Raw genomic sequence first — 16,278 nt, 5'->3', positions numbered from 1 at the left:
ATAAATATGTTTACCCATTTGCTCAGTGAGATGTTGAAAATTAGGTTTCGGGAAAGATGTCAACGTTTGATATATTTTGTGTATTTCTGTTATATTATCAAACTAAATAAACAGATATTTTAGAGCGAGTTAAACCAATATTCATTCCTAATACTAATGTTTGTGCCTGTGATGTCACTTTCTAAGGAATGATGCCATTAGCTTCCTATTCCTATATGAAACATTAACAGTATGGGACGTGATATTGAGGACATAGGGGGAAACGTACTTAAACCATTTGAAATAATATTAAAAAAATATTCACTTGCAAAATAATCTTTCTTGTTTTGGACTCTAAAAAATGCGCAATTAGCAGGAACATCCCAACCAAATTAGTGAAACAATTTAAAATTCAAACGTGAAATTGTGTTAAAGGATTAGTTCCCTTTAAAATGAAAATTCTGTCATAATTTACTGAATTTCTTTTTTCTGATTAACACAAGGTATTTTGAGAAATAATTGTAAACACACAGCAGATAGTGACCATTGACTTCCAAAGTTGGAATAAAAAATATGGAATTTAATGGGTACCATCAACTGTGTGCTTACCATCATTTATCAAAGTATTTTCTTTATCATTTATCACAATACTTTCAAAATATTTTTCCTACTATGGAAGTCAATGGTCACTATCTGCTGTGTGTTTATAAAAAAAAATTGTGTTCATCAGAAAAAAGAAATTCATACATGAGAATGAGTAAATGATGACAGAATTTTAATTTTAAAGTGAACTATCCCTTTAAATGATATTCAAGTGTATGATATGGACATAATAACATACTGCACAAAAGTGACTTTTCTCACGGTGTGGTGTTTGTTTGTTTCACTTCCTCTGTGTTGCACATTGAATTCTTTGATTCTTATCACTTATCATTTTTAACCAAAAGCTGCAGGCAGGCTGTACTTTTAAGTGTTGCGGTGGATGTGACAGTCATGTACATATATCTTGATGTATTGTGTTTGTGTATGACTGGGCTGCATAGATTCTCTTTGTGTTCTGGGTGCAGAGTCATCCATCACAGACGTGAGTTTATTAGGAGCCTGCGTCCTGCCTGGAAAGCTATTTCCCTCGGTGCTATTTCTCCCCTCTAATGACTGTTTCAGCACTGAGGAGCGTAACGTTTCAACCTTTTCTGTAGAGCAGCGAGTTTAATGTTCATGCATGTGTTGGTTACTGCACAAATTCAGATTGCTTTGCTACGATGAACCTTTAAAAGGACAGTTTTGGTTTTCATATGTTCACCCATGTTGTTCCAACCCCATTAGTTACAACTTTTTGAAAAACAGAGGAATATTGATGATTTTGACTCTTTGTTTTTGCAATACAATTAAAATGAATTGTGACTGTCTGTCAGTAGCCACATATATACTCCTTTTGTGTTTCATGAAAAGAAAAAAGCATATTTGGAACAACATAAAGGTGATTTGATAATGAAGTTAAGGGTGAACTGTCCCTTTAAGGCCAGTATAGTAGATTTTTGTGCATGTGTCTTTTTAATGTAAATGAGGTTCTTCTATTTCAGAGGTAGTTAAAGCATACAGATTCGCTACAGTGCCTTCTATGAAACGATATGATATGTTGTCATTAGTGATAGGAAGACATATTTATCACATCTGGTGCCTCTGATCAGTTGGATACACGTGAGAGCTGCTCTCCATATGTTGTATTTGTACACTGTAAAACATGGTAAAATTATGGTCTACAAGTTAACAAGGATTTATTTTTTTCTTCTGCTTGTATGGAGTGTGGATTGCTAGTTTATTTCCCAAGGTGACAGCATCGTTGTGAATTATATTGCACATTTTTTAACTTGGAATGTGTAACTTTCAGGGGTGAGTGGGTTCACATCTTTTCATATTGCAAGCTCCGTGCCAAGTCATTGAATTTTGTGTTGTTTTTTGGTCTAGGTGAAGATTTAACTGCAGTTTTGGCTTTAGCTTCGAGATGTGCCCTCTTTTCTGATGGTGTGACTTTGTGTAACAGTTAGGAGGACAGCTGGTACTTGAATAGAAAAAAGAAACCATTAGAGAATTGTGCATTTCTGGCAATACCAAGACCATTTTTGACCTTTATACTTTTAAGGATAAACCTGCTAGAAGGAGTTTTCATACACTGTAAAAAAATGCTGCATTTTTGTCAAATCAACAAATTTTTGTGTTACTTTAACTTAACAAATTAAGTTAAACAATATCAAATTGTTTTTATAATTTATGTCAACTTATCACAGGTCAAAACTTAAAATAAAAGGTTGAATTGACTTGCAAAACCAAGTTGTTTTAAAGAGCAAGTATTATCCAATTAATTTCCTTAGTACATGTTAAAGGCGGGGTGCATGACCTCTAAAAGCCAATGTTGATATTTGAAATGACCTGAACAAACACGCCCCCCTACCCCAATAGAATCTGGACTTTCTTTTGATAGACCCGCCCCACACATATGCATCTCAGGCAACAATGTTGGTTAGTAGACACGCCCCTTACTGCTGATTGGCTACAAGTGTGTTTTGGTACTCGGCCTGACTCCCTTTACCAAAGTGTTTTTCAAAAATCATGCACCCCGCCTTTAACAATATACAAAAGGTACAAATCCCAAAGTAAACAATGACACGAGTTGTAGTTTCCAGTGTAAATCTCTCTTCCTGGACTACAACTGAAACACACGGTTTGTAGGCAACAGTTTACTTCCCAGGCCGGCTGAACGCCAGGAACCCCCAGAAGAAGGTAAGGGGTCCCCAGAAAATTTCAAGAGAAATGAAACAAAGCAAAAATCTATCAAAGTCTACTCTGTAGTTATTATTTTAGTTAAATGTTTAACAATTGAATGTCTTTGTAATATCAACATTACTATTTATTTAACACAATTAAAACGTTTCTTTATATAAAATATGGATATATATTTGGAAAAGGTTCATCATGTGAGAGTCCCTGCCATCATAAAGTTAAAAAAACCTGTTTTAATCGACTGTGTTGTGTGGCATAGTGTTCAGCACTGGACAGCATCGCCTCTCTACAGCTGTGACTGGATTTTTTCTTGGTGCTGTTGTCTCATTTACATGCAGGTCCACGCGAGTCTCTTCTGTGGAGTGTTTACTGGAGCAATCCATTGATTCATCAGCCTTTGCTCCAAATGTTCATTCTCCTGAGATTTATTTAGCCCAAACCTCGTGCGTCATGTAAAATAAATGGTGAGAAATTGTAGGGAAGCGCGCGTTGAATTGTCGATTTATCGACACGCTTTTGTGGGCTACTGAATATTCCGAAGGCTCGTAGAAGACGTAATGAATACGTCAGAGATCCGTGGGAATTCATCCATCCCACCCAACACCTCATTCACAGCAATATATGAACTAACAGGACCGGACTGTGATTTCAGGTACCGCCAAAACATTTCATTTACATAGATTAACATCTTTATTTACAAAACTACTGTGAATTATTTTTGTGTAATAAATCAGATTTTTTATGTATTATCTTTTGCGTTTTATGCTTTATTAATTAAATTAATGTATATATTTCTCTATTTTTTGTGGTAATTTTTTTAGGGTTTCAGAGTAAAAGATGCTTCTATGCTAATCTGAAGGATATATATATCGCCAATTCGCGTGGATTAGCAGTCAATTGGGAATCTATTACATTTGAAGACCTTGCATTTCACGGAATGAAGTCCGTTATCTCGTGGGGCGCTTTTGCCGGGGCGCTCGAGACTAACGGGACACGCGTGGAGAAAGTTCATCACGCGCTCCAGCCCTTCTCATCCACCGTCGCTCTTCTGGTGCTGGGGATACTGATCATAGGGATTATATTAGTGTCACTGACCACATACCACTTCCACAGGAGCAGGATGAAGAAGAGGAAGATGAAAAAAGCGCAGGAGGAGTATGAGCGCGATAACTCCTCCATCCCGGCCGGGGAAAAACCTACAGTGAGTCGCTGCTTGATCGTCCGACCCGCTCCAGCGAACCAACAACACCCACCGACAAATACTGATGCCAAACACCGAGAGACAGTCGTGTTGAAGGGAGAAATTGTGTCCGCATAACTGAACTACTGAAAACTGCTTTTGTAAATATGTCAAATGAACGATAAGCTGACAACTTCGTGTTCATACTGGGAGCTACTGTATGGTTGTCCCTTTGTCCACACAAGAGGTACAGATGGACTTTACTTGGACTTAGTTTGGATGAATAATGACTCATTTTGGTTTAATAGCATGCAGCCTAATTGGTTGTAAGTGAGAATCGATGAATTACAAAACAACAGTTAGTGCACTCTTCAAAATTAAAGTGCTATAAGGGTTCTTTGCAGTGATGTCATCGAAACATTTTTGGTTCCCTGAAGAACCTTTGAGTCAAAGGTTTTTAAGGGAAACAATTCTTTCTTATCTTTATTTGTATTATCTTTATCCAATACACAAAAGCTTTAAAGGTAGATGTTAAAAGTTATATATGGAACTTTAAAGCCTAAAAACCTTTAATAAACATTTATTTTTAAGAATGCTGAAATTAGACTTTGGCAATCTTAAATTTGGATTCTCTCTCTCTCTCTCTCTCTCTCTCTCTACACTCTTAAAAATTAAGGGTTTTTCGCAGCAATGCCATAAAAGAAAGAACCATCATCTTTCTTTCGATAGTCCGAACATTTTCCCTTATAAAACATGAAAGGTTCAGTGGATGTTAAAAGGTTCTTCATGGAACCATACAGCCTGACAAGGAACCTTTATTTTTAATAGTGTAGTAGACGCTGTCCAGGGTGCTGATTGTTGCCCACTTCAGGTTTGATCAAGAATGAGACTACATGAGATCATTAACACAGCTTGACTATTATTATTACATTGTATATTCATTTGTTATCAAGATTAAATATACAGACTGACGTGCACCCTAATATAGATCTTAGTCAGGTGCTTGCCAGTTTTTGTTTAGCCTGCATTAAATCATAATCATGAACAGAAACGTGTGTTAATCATACCAGTATTAAAGCACATTGACCAGGCTACTTGATGTTTCTTTCAGATATAAACGTAAGATTCATTTATAAACTAAAGATTGTGTTATAACGTACTCTAATGATTGTGATGATTTTACTGTAAGAATAAAGCTTCTTTAAGTAGATATCCTGCTGACATGGTCAGATTTGTTGCTTTTACATGTGTTTTTCAGAGAGAAAGATTGTTTGGTTTTCTGCATATGTCAGCAGAGAGTAGATAACACATGGGTGGTTGAACATGTCAGACACAAACTTTCTGGCACACTTTTTGACACTTCTCTGTGGCATATAGTTTCCATGCAATCCAAGCCAAGCTGTAGATCTTGAGACTACTAGAGAGGTTGAAACTTGCCTCTCTTGTGGAAAGAGTGACAAATTACAGTTTAAGATCTTGTGTTATTAGTCTGGATATTATTTTGCAGTAAAATATTGTCCTGAATGTAAGAGCACATTGCATGTATACACTCCTAAATATAAAGGTGTTTAACAGAACCATTTTTGGCTTTTCAAATAGCTATTTAGCCAATGGTTCTTGGGATGATCTTTATGAAACCGTTCAGCCAAAGATGGTTCTTCTATGGCATCGTAAAGCACCCTAATTTTGAAGAGTGTACAGAGTTTCTAGTACTATTTCACGTATAAATCCTAAAATAGTCTTGTATGTACCCAGTCGGTCTCACAATATTGCAACATCCTCTGTTAAAATGATTTATAGGGAACATTTCATCAATATCTGACTTTTTCCATGTTTAAGTGCTATAATTGGGTCCCCAGTGCGTCTATCAACCTAGAAAATGTAACTTAGTTTTGGTAAACCATTCTCTACAAAAATAGGACTTTGAAATTTGGCTCCCCTATGTGATATCAAAAGGGGATCTTATTATAATAATACCATAACTTAATCTGCACCACAACCAATCTATACGATATTTTGAGCTAAAACTTCACATACATACTCTGGGTACACCAAATATTTATTGTACATCCTAAAAAAGGTCTTGTGAAATGTCCCCTTAAAAAATGTAACACGTTTTTATGTCAGCATGCCAGGGTTGCTCATTAAACATCCGAATATCCCCAGAGACACATTTATATTGCGTATCCTTGATGGTGTATGAGGATCAGGTAGAGGCAGTAACTCTCCAGAGACAGAATTGTCGAGGAAATAACAACGCTGATCGCAGCCCTCTGGATGGCTAACCCGAGCAAATTTCATTTAGGCTTTTAAAAGGGCTTCCTGCCATTGTATCTGCTTGTGAGTTCATTTTAGGAGAGGACTGGATTACCGTAACTAAGACATGTAGGTTTCGAGTGCTTAAATAACAGTCAACTTATTACCTGACCCAGCTATACACTGGACTTTGTTGCAGCACGTTGCATACTTCTCAGCACTTTTTCTGCAACTGCGATTTATCCTTTGGGCTAGAAAAAAAACCTTCACCTGCCTCTCACTCGTATAGGCATCTTGATTTATGACAGGCTTCTCCAACAAGCCTGTCAGCTCAGTTACATGAAATTCACAGTTTAGCTCCCATGCGCATCAAGAATAAGACTATACACGAATATCAAGAAGCTTTCAGGCTGTCAATCCAAGCAGACTCTTTTTTTTAAGTATGGGCAGTAGCTGTAGGGTTTGTTTCCTCTTAATTCCACATACCAAAGCTGTTAAATTACCTCTAACATGTTTTGGAGAAATCTGTGCCCGGAGGGGAGACGCTTGCCTGTCTTTCAGCCTGGGCGTATGACTTTAACTGGCAGCGGCTATAGCAAATCACCAGCGACCTGCCTTGGCCAGCCCTTCAAACACCTGTGTATTTAAAGACAAATGTACCGTCTGCCAGTCTGACCGAGCACCAGGACTCCTAAGTAAAGACCTGGACCCCAGCTCTGAGTGCAGATATGTCAGACGTACGCGTCAGTGGGGGAGCTGTCAGATATGGAGCCACCTATGGAGGCAACCGTCTGTTCTCCGGAGCCAGAAGCGGCGGGGGTGTTAGCGTGTCTCTGTCCCGCTCACTTGGCTTGTCAAGGGGAGCAGGAGGTGGCCTTGGCTTGGGAGGAGGCCTTGGGGGCGGCTTTGGCGGCGGCTATGGGGGAGGCCTGGGTATGGGAGCTGGTGCAGGCGGAGGTGCTCTCGCTTTAGGTGGAGGCTTAGGCCTGGGCGCTGCAGGAGCCAGGGCAGCAGGGTTTAGGGCTGGCGTGGCCCCACTGAGAGCTCGTCTTGGGGGCAGAGTCTTCAAAGTCGGAGGCTACGGTTTCAACCCATCCTTCATCAGCTCCACCACCACAGTGGATGCAGGTGTCGGTCCAGTGCCCAGCATCGACCCATCGCTTCCTTCCCCAGACACAGTGCAGGTCACACGCTTGAAGGAGAAGGAGGAACTGCAGGTCCTCAATGACAAATTTGCCAGCTTCATTGACAAGGTGGGCTGAAACTTTCAATTGTGGTGATAAAGCTGGTCGTGATAACATCTGATCTGAATATAAGTTTCTCTAGTAGGTGTCTCTGACCCTGAGTTTCATCCACAGGCCCGCTCACTCGAGCAGCACAATGCAGTACTCAGAGCCAAGATTTCAATGTTTACTAACCCAGAGCAGGGCGGACCTGCCAGCTCTTCAATTCTTCTCACATCTGCCATCGGAACGTATAAATCCCAAATTGACAGCCTCACAGCTACAAAAGAGGCCATCATCGCTGAGATAGAGCACTACAAAGGCGTCATTGATGATGTTCAGGCCAGGTGAGTTCACCTATAAAAGAGCAGAATATATTATTTGTGTAAGAAACTCACACATTGTTAAAACGATTTATTTAGAAACATCTTTCTATTCAAACTTTGATCACATTAGTAAATATATGATTGCATTGCATTTGCAAACCACTGTACAAGGCTATGTTATGTATAGTATTGTGTAATGAGTATAAGATTTGTGGTTTCTTGAATTCGCATTTATATTTTTGACAATGCTCCTTGTATAAGAAAAGCAACTTTTTACTGTCTCAGGTATGAAGAGGAAACATCTCAAACCAAATCTCTGGAAATAGATTGGACTACACTGAAAGAGGTATAAACTCACCTATGTCACGAGGATCCCCATAGATTTTAAAACGTACTGACTGTCAAACATTCTCCTCAATTAGGATGTGGATAATCTCTACCTAACCATTTTTGAGCTGCAAACCAACATCACTGGGCTGGAGGATCAGATCGCTCTGTCCAAGCAGGTGTATGACGCTAAAGTGAACTGTAGGTCTCTGTTGTACTTTGATGAAGGGAAACTTGTAGTTAAATGGATGTGAATGTTTTTATCAACTGACTTAAGCCTATGTTTGTGTATTAGAAAGTGAAAGAGGTCAGAAACATTGTGACGGGTGGCGTGAAGTCTGCCGTCTCAATCTCCGTGGATAACGCGGCGCAGGCGCAGGATCTGACCACGGCACTGTCCGAAGTCAAAGCTCACTATGAAGCCCTGGCTCAGCGCAGCAAACAGGACGCCCTGATCTCAGTGCAAGACAGTGTATGAAACTTTACCTCATAAATAAGCAACTCGATGTGCAATATTAATATGTTGGAGAGATGATGGCCTACCTTGATATGTGTTACTACAATTCAAGTTTGAAGTAGCGTTGCATTTTCACGCGATTTTCATAATTTATATTCAGTAGGTGACTTTATTTAGCAAATATTAATATTTAAATATACTAAAAATTATTGGTTAGTTTGAATGACAGCCCTAATTTTAATAAATTTCATTTACATTATACGACAATCTTTTACAGCAGTGGACCTTTTTTACTTCAAGGTCCCCCATTGATTGTACGCAATAATATGTGACCGTGCCGTGCCTGTCTGAAAACCCAGCTCAAGTCATTTTTTTGTTATTTATTGTTTTCTACATTAAAAAAATCCTATAATGTAAAGTCAAGTCAAAGATTAAAATCATAGTCAAATGAATGGTTAGCATCACATTTTGATCTTAATCTCATTATCTCATAAATTTCACAGACAAGGTCACACCTAATAAACTATTTTAGAGCTTGGCATAACTAAAAAATAGTAGCATGTTTGTTAAAAATATCCGAATTATTTGTCTTATTTTTAATCATTCAAATCATCTCGAGACCCCAGGATGAGAAACACTGATTTACAGTCAGACTTCATATTTTGCGAACTGCCTCCCCCTAATGGAGAGTCATTGTATTGCACCTGACACACTATTACATTTTTTAGTCAACCTCTGCTCTCTTTTCATGGCTTTACAGTCTCTCCATGATGTCAGTTTCTACTCAGCCAAGTTCTCAGACGCTCACTACAGCCAAGGAAGAGTTGCGAGTTTACAAACTGCAGATTGACTCTGTACAGAGGGAGATTGAGAGGCTCAAAACTGCGGTGTGTATTTGAACATTTCAGTGTCATTCTCACCCCTAGCCCACCATTTCTTGCCATTTTGGGTTGATTTGTGTTCTTTCCGATGACAGAACCTGCAGCTGGAGTCTCAGGTGGAGGAAGCAGAATTACACTCCAGCTCACATACAGAGACGTACCAGGACCAAGTCGTTACTCTCAAATCTCAGCTTGATGATCTCAGAAAGGTAACTAATGCACTTGTGATTAGTCATTGGATATTTATTAAAATAAACTTCAGTGTGTTGTTTATTTCAAGTATGATGTAATTTCTGTGCCATTTGTGACACCAAACAGAATTACATTCAGGCAGTACTAACATTGGCTTAACCAATGGGGTGAGTTTAGGGGTGGTACTATTGTTAGATTATGAAACTATTTTTGCAATTCTGTTTGGTGTTACAGAATTAACTTTAAGGTAAACCTGTCACTCGCACACTTTAAATGTGTCTTTTCTTTAGCAAATCACTCATTATGGCCAAGAATATCAGGAGCTTCTTGCCAGCAAAATGTCACTGGAGGTTGAAATCACAGCTTATAAGAAACTTCTGGACAGTGAGGAGAACAGGTGAGAAGATCAGATCTTAGTTTATGATTCCTGCTCATTCAACAATCACACAACACCTGATAAATGTATCTGTTTTGTGGCCCAGGCTGAAATCTGGAGGTGGCATCACCGTGCACATGTCTAAGACCGTAGTAGGAGGAGGTGGAGGAGGCGGCGGCGGAGGTCTAGGCCTCGGTGGAGGTGCAGGTTTCGGTGGAGGTGCAGGTTTCGGTGGAGGTGCAGTTTTCGGTGGAGGTGCAGGTCTGGGCGGATTTGGCCTGGGTGGTGGCCTTGGAGGAGGTTATGGGTCTGGGCTCGGAATGGGACTTGGCGGAGGACTCGGCCTTGGAGGAGGTGGCTTTGGAAGCAGTTTCATGTCCTCAAGCCTGAGCAGCAGTGCTTGTAAGTATTCATAAATTCACACTTTACGTACTTTAAATATCTTCATATTATGAATCGTCTTTTGTATACATTGCCGTTTATGGAAAAGATGATGTTTAAAAAGGAATGTATTGCATGGAAATGGTGAAGGCGCTTTTAAAGTGTTTTTTAAAGTCATAGTTTCCATTGTTCTCACCCAGTGTCATCAACAGTTTACTGAAGCATCACAGCCTTCAAGCCACAACATGATTCTGAAGTTCATTGTTTAGGGCAGCGAGGAAGCCAAGCAACCACCGCATGGACGACTCCTCCCATAAGATAACACGTTTTGTCTGCATTATCATTAAAGTTGTAACCGAGGACTGATCCTCCGCTGTATTTCCTGTGTTATATACCTAAGTCAGTCCGATAAGGCCCCTAATTGTGTGTTCTTTAATTCTGTATAAATTTGAACATCAGGGGTGTCACAGGGTTTGTTTTTGCAAAGTTTTGTGTATTTCTTACATCATTTCCTGCCACAATAAAAAATTGCTGAGGAAAAACTGTCATGCTTTATGATTTTTATCATATGGTAAGCTGGGTCAGTTAAATTCATGTTCTATTAATAATTATGTTTTTACTTATATCTTTACAAAAAACAAAGGATCATTAGTAATTTAATTTATTTGATATTTTATTGTCGTATAAAAAATAAAAACATTTAAAACAGATATTTACAATTGTCAGTATATAAATAACTTATAAACGGCCATTATTTTATTGACTTAAAAATAAAGTATAATTCAATGTGCTACAAAATATATTTAAATACCAGCAAGTGTAGGACATTATTTTTTTTTAGATTAATAAAATTGTAAAAGTTACACACTGCAAATATACTAATTAAAAGTATACTTCTTCTTCAGTGCACTTAAAAAAGTACACTACATAAATTTAAGTGTATTGCAATAAATGGTGCCTCAAAATAGCACAGTTGAATGCAAGATGTTCGTAATTTTATCTTAAGAAGTGCTAGATGTTTTGTATGTAATTTTGTAAGTACAAAATTAAGGCATGAAATGAATTAATAAATGTACTTAAAGTGTATTTTCATGCACATTTTTTTCACCTCGATTAAATGAATTAAGTTTGACAATCACAATTAATGATTAACCCTTATAGTTTAATGTGACTCAGATGTTTCTGTAAGATAATTTTCAAACAATAGTGTAAGACAACAATGTTGTAAGATGTAAGCAAGTGGAAAAAAACAGGCCCACACACCACCTACAGCCTCATATGTTTAAATGTCATAAACCCTAAATAGTGAAACATCTTTTATTATCTTACAAACATTAATCCAACTCTCACAAAGGTTTTAGAATCATTCAATACGAAACATTTGAGTTCAGCATCTGTAAGATTTATCCTGACTTTTGAGGAAATAACAAACCAAGTTTTACAGTACGATTTTACAGTCATTGAATGCTAATGAAATGAGTGTATTTTAAAGACTGTTGACCATGACATTTAAAGGTATGTCAGTAAACGTACATCTAGCTCTGAGCTATAAGGTTTCACCTCTGTTGAGTGTGCATTGCTGTGGGTTTGTGGTGGTCTCATCATCGGTGTCCGGCATGGTGCTGCGCGGATGTGGTTATAGATTCAGTTTGAAACAGGAAGCACACAGGTTCATTCTATCACTTATAAGTCCTTTAAACTGTGTAACTTCAAGCAATTTTCATCAGAATGGAAGTGGACTACGCGGTCTTCTTTCAGGTAACTGCTCACCTTTCTTCATTCAACGCTTTCAATTAAAGTTACCTTTATGTGCAGGAAACAACTTAATGGTGCTCTTAGAAATATGAGTCATGATACATTGTTTTCATGATAATAGAAACCATTACAAGGGACGGTCAACACCCTAAAAATTCTAATTTGATACTTTTACCAATTATTAATATTATAAATAATTAAAAACATAAATAGTGAAAGATTACATAACGATTACATCATCATGTGGTTCGGTTAGTTACTGATGGATAAAATGGTTTATAAAATCATGACAAAGAGCATTGTATTTCATCTTGCATAATCGTATGCTAAATCATGTGTGTTGAATGCATCATCTGCAAATGAAAATATAACACTGCTTTATATTTCCTTACTGTAAATAAGAAAAATCTGTAAATCATGACTTTTTTCCATTTTAAGGCATGATTGAAGCTAAAAGCCAGCAGGGACTTCTCCTTGCCCTCATTTCTTTGACCTGTCTCGGTTGCGTTTATGCCTTCTGCTTGTGTTGTAAAAAGAGATCTAGTAAGTGGGTCACCATTACTCTGATACAGAAGATAAAAATGCACTTTGGTTTTGTCTGTGAGCTTAAATATGCTTATACAGTGATGCAGTAAGACACTATATATGTTTTTGTGATCTAATTTGGTCATGTTTTTATTTTGAGTTATGCAACAAGAGGACAACATCCTGTATGAGCAAAGTGAATTGTAAGTAAAATGCAGTTGTAGATATAAATCTGCTTTTTAATTGCTGTGTTTAGTAATAATCGATTTAGAAATTGCGCTACTTTAAACAAAAGGAAACCGATACTAAAATCTTTTATATTTTGTTGTGCTTGCAGCAGTGAAGATAACAGTTCATTTGTTCAATCAGAAACGGGTATAATTCTTAATTTTTAAAAATCTAAATTTCATTTTTATTTCATTTAAAACAAGCTCATCACCAGACAAAATTAAGGTTTTATTTATAATATGTCCGATTTCTAGTGATAAGACAAAACCTGGGACCAGCACAGAGGTAAGCAGTATCAAATACATGTATTCAAATTCTTAATCATTTTACCTCTGGTTTCACATACAAGTCCTAGATTAAATTGAGCCGTCTCAATTGAAAATAACTTGCACCGAAAGATCTTAAAATATGCAAGTGCCATTGATTTGTCTTAAGATACAAACCAGTAGCATCTTTTTCTAAGACATGTTTTCAAAAGATTCTTAAACACCTTCATTTAAAGGGATAGTTCACTTTGAGAATGAAATTTTTGTCATCATTTCGTCCTCATGTTGTCCTGGACTTGTATGGATTTCTTTTTTTCTGATGAACACAAAAGATCTTTTTAGAAATTATGGTAAACACACAGCAGCTATTGACCATAGACTTCCATAGTAGGAATTAAAAAAATGATGGAATTTTTTTCCTACTATGGACATCAGTGGTCATTTACTGCTGTGTGTTTACCATCATTTTTTTTTAAAACATCTTCTTTTGTGTTCATCGGAAGGGAGGAAGTTCGTGCAGGTTTGGAACAACATGAGGATGAGTAAATGATGACAGAATTTTCATTTTAAAGTAAACTGTCCTTTTAACTAAGGCCTAGTCCTGGCTTTAGCTATTACTTGTTTATGAAACCCGTTCTTAATGTTTTGTTTCGATATCTTTCATTTTCATATTATATAAAATATTATTTGGGGTATTGGTAGGGGGGACATTTAAAATTGCACACAATTTTACACATTCAGTGGTTGTGAGCATACGCTTGACTTTGTCAAAAATCACGAAAAATCAACAAAAATCAACGCATTTAGTGTGTTGTCCCAGAATCAACACTAATGTGTTGTTTTTAACACATTTTTTCTAAGAGTGTACATTCACAGGTCTATATATAATTTTCACAGGCAATCAACAGCGAGGTTACATTGTCCTAGAAATGGTAAGCATTTCCTATTTGAATTCGCATTGCACATTGCTTTCGTAACAATACATGTATGTATAACAACAGTTTGTTCTTTAATTCCAGAAGGCCAGCAAATCCACACCAGTTATCAGAACCTTCCTAATGGTAAGTCATTGTTATTGCAATCCTACAGTCTAAAAAAGGATGTGTTCATTTTTTACACGTTGTTTGTGTCATGCTATTTAATACATAGTCTGTCAAATAGTGTTAAATAAAAGGCAAAATGTGTTAAAGTGTAAGAGTACAAGATCCGCTTTAGTCAATCCAGTTATGATTATAATGCATCATGCTTTTGCTTCTTTTGCAGCTGGCACATTTGAACCAACTTATGTGTGAGTAATTATTTGTATAACAATGAGGACAAGTAATGTTCTCAAAAAGACAATGATTTATTTTAAAGTATTGTATTATCTTTTGATGTGCTGCTAACATACACTTTCCGATTTGAATAGGGACCCGATTCCAGATTCCCTTTATGTTAATGAAGATGATTCAGGTACAGTAAATGTGTGTTTATAAAAAGTTGTTTGCATGCAGTCCACTTTCTGTGTTTCATTAACAGCAACAAATGAGGTCAACAAACACATTCTTACATCAGACACCTCTGAAGATTTGAGAGTGTTGAAAATAGCATGAAAGCTGTTAAAGAAATGAAGGCCACAAGTCACCTACTTGGAGTGCACTGCCACTGTCTGCACACAACCTGTGCATATGTATGACATTTTAAAAATGCTGAAAGCAAATAATGTAATGTAATTCTCATTTAAATACGCCAGATCCTGGAACATACGAGAATGTTTGGCGAACAACAGTTGTTCAGCACGACTCAGGTTGGTGTTTCGAGTTTCGACTTTATAATAATCATAATCAGTAGGATATTATTAACTTTTATGTGATTGCATTTGTTTGGCGAACAACAGATGTTCAGCACGACTCAGGTTGGTGTTTCGACTTTATAATAATCATAATCAGTAGGATATTATTAACTTTTATGTGATTGCTGAATGCTTATTATATATAATGCTATTCCGATGTATATTAACTAATGATATATATATATATATACTTTAAATTTTTTAGTAACATTAACAAGAAGTATTTACAGTTAACCTAATGTTAACTATTACACTCTAAGAAAGGATATGTTAATTTAAACACATTGTTTTGTGTTATCCTATTTAACACATTATGTGTTATTTTAACACATTATGTGTCATTTACAAAATGTGTAGTTTCAAAAATAACACAGAGATGTGTTAAGTTAGGGACAACACATTAGATGTTATTTTAAAACATTCGTTTTAAGAGTGTAGTATTCAGGTACAATAATAACGTGATTCTAATGCCTGAATGTTTCAGTAAGACATTAAACAAATTAGCTTTTTATGATTTTATACAATTTTTATACTAACATACTGCGCAGACTGCGAAACTGATAGACTGCCTGTTCTGTTTAAACAGATAGCAATGAATATGAAAACTCTGATTTTCTGAAAGGACAAGCGGATGGTTTGTAACATTTGTTCATCGTTTATTTTGTTGATCAAAATTTCCATTATGAAACGGCAGTACTCACTCACACTTTTATTTCATACAGATGATTCAGACTATGTCAACGAAGTCAAGTAGCATAGATGAACACTTTTAAATGTGACCTGACTAAAATGAGACTCCAGTCCAACTTTTTGCGATATATATTTTTATAATTATTTAGAAAAATAGAACATAGGTTTCCTATTTATATGTTGTTTATATGTTGTTGTGCCTAAATAAAAAACACCTGTTACTTATGTTTATTGTGCCGTGTGCATGCGAGATGTTTTCTTTTGCTCATTAATAAAAACATTGATAATGTTCAATCCATTTTTATTATAATTTAATCGTTAACTATTAAAACACTAGACTAACTACAAAATACAATGTATAGAAATTTTAAATGATTTTAAGCAGATTAAATTGCATGAGCGGCATCTGAACTAAACAGGTACGGGGGGCATCATAAACACAAAGTGCATTTGCACTTGCGCTTTCACTCTTAAAAGAAATTTATTTTTTATGTTATGCTGTTTAACACATTGTGTCATTTTGTGTTAAATTTGATAAATTAAATAAACACCTCAACACAGTTGTGTTAAAAGTAACTTTGTTTTTCCAATAATAACACAAAGATGTGTCTAGTTTGGAACAAA

General features: G+C 36.6%; 2 protein-coding genes and 1 long non-coding RNA gene across 4 annotated transcripts; 2 read left to right on the top strand and 1 right to left on the bottom strand.

Moving 5' to 3' along the window:
• Nucleotides 1–5,981: 5,981 nt before the first annotated feature.
• Nucleotides 5,982–8,814, bottom strand: LOC129423538 (uncharacterized). Its single transcript, XR_008637770.2, has 2 exons — nucleotides 8,616–8,814; nucleotides 5,982–7,776 (listed from the first exon to the last, which is right to left on the bottom strand). It is a non-coding gene; the product is annotated as an uncharacterized lncRNA (long non-coding RNA).
• LOC129423537 (thread biopolymer filament subunit alpha) lies at nucleotides 6,925–10,895 on the top strand. Of its 2 annotated transcripts, none has more exons than XM_073871260.1 (10): nucleotides 6,925–7,449; nucleotides 7,555–7,766; nucleotides 8,031–8,091; nucleotides 8,168–8,271; nucleotides 8,376–8,544; nucleotides 9,291–9,416; nucleotides 9,506–9,619; nucleotides 9,893–9,999; nucleotides 10,085–10,380; nucleotides 10,572–10,895. In XM_073871260.1, exons 1-10 carry the CDS (start codon nucleotides 6,925–6,927, stop codon nucleotides 10,577–10,579), a joined length of 1,722 nt encoding a protein of 573 aa, XP_073727361.1. In that variant the 3' UTR covers nucleotides 10,580–10,895. The 2 variants fall into 2 exon arrangements, with proteins under 2 accessions (XP_073727361.1, XP_073727360.1); XM_073871259.1 differs by having other exon boundaries at nucleotides 10,560–10,895.
• Nucleotides 10,896–12,002: 1,107 nt separating this feature from the next.
• Nucleotides 12,003–15,879, top strand: LOC129423536 (uncharacterized). The gene is made up of 13 exons (XM_073871258.1): nucleotides 12,003–12,117; nucleotides 12,553–12,657; nucleotides 12,800–12,842; nucleotides 12,977–13,014; nucleotides 13,122–13,152; nucleotides 14,031–14,065; nucleotides 14,153–14,194; nucleotides 14,397–14,421; nucleotides 14,542–14,585; nucleotides 14,866–14,919; nucleotides 15,010–15,027; nucleotides 15,551–15,598; nucleotides 15,687–15,879. Exons 2-13 carry the CDS (start codon nucleotides 12,555–12,557, stop codon nucleotides 15,716–15,718), a joined length of 513 nt encoding a protein of 170 aa, XP_073727359.1. The 5' UTR covers nucleotides 12,003–12,117; nucleotides 12,553–12,554; the 3' UTR covers nucleotides 15,719–15,879.
• The last annotated feature ends 399 nt before the right edge of the window (nucleotides 15,880–16,278 follow it).

This window comes from Misgurnus anguillicaudatus, chromosome 9, assembly GCF_027580225.2.
Source record: "Misgurnus anguillicaudatus chromosome 9, ASM2758022v2, whole genome shotgun sequence".
NCBI lineage: Eukaryota > Metazoa > Chordata > Actinopteri > Cypriniformes > Cobitidae > Misgurnus > Misgurnus anguillicaudatus.
The sequence above is the reverse complement of the archived record's forward strand: the minus strand, read 5'-3'. Positions and strand labels throughout refer to the sequence as shown.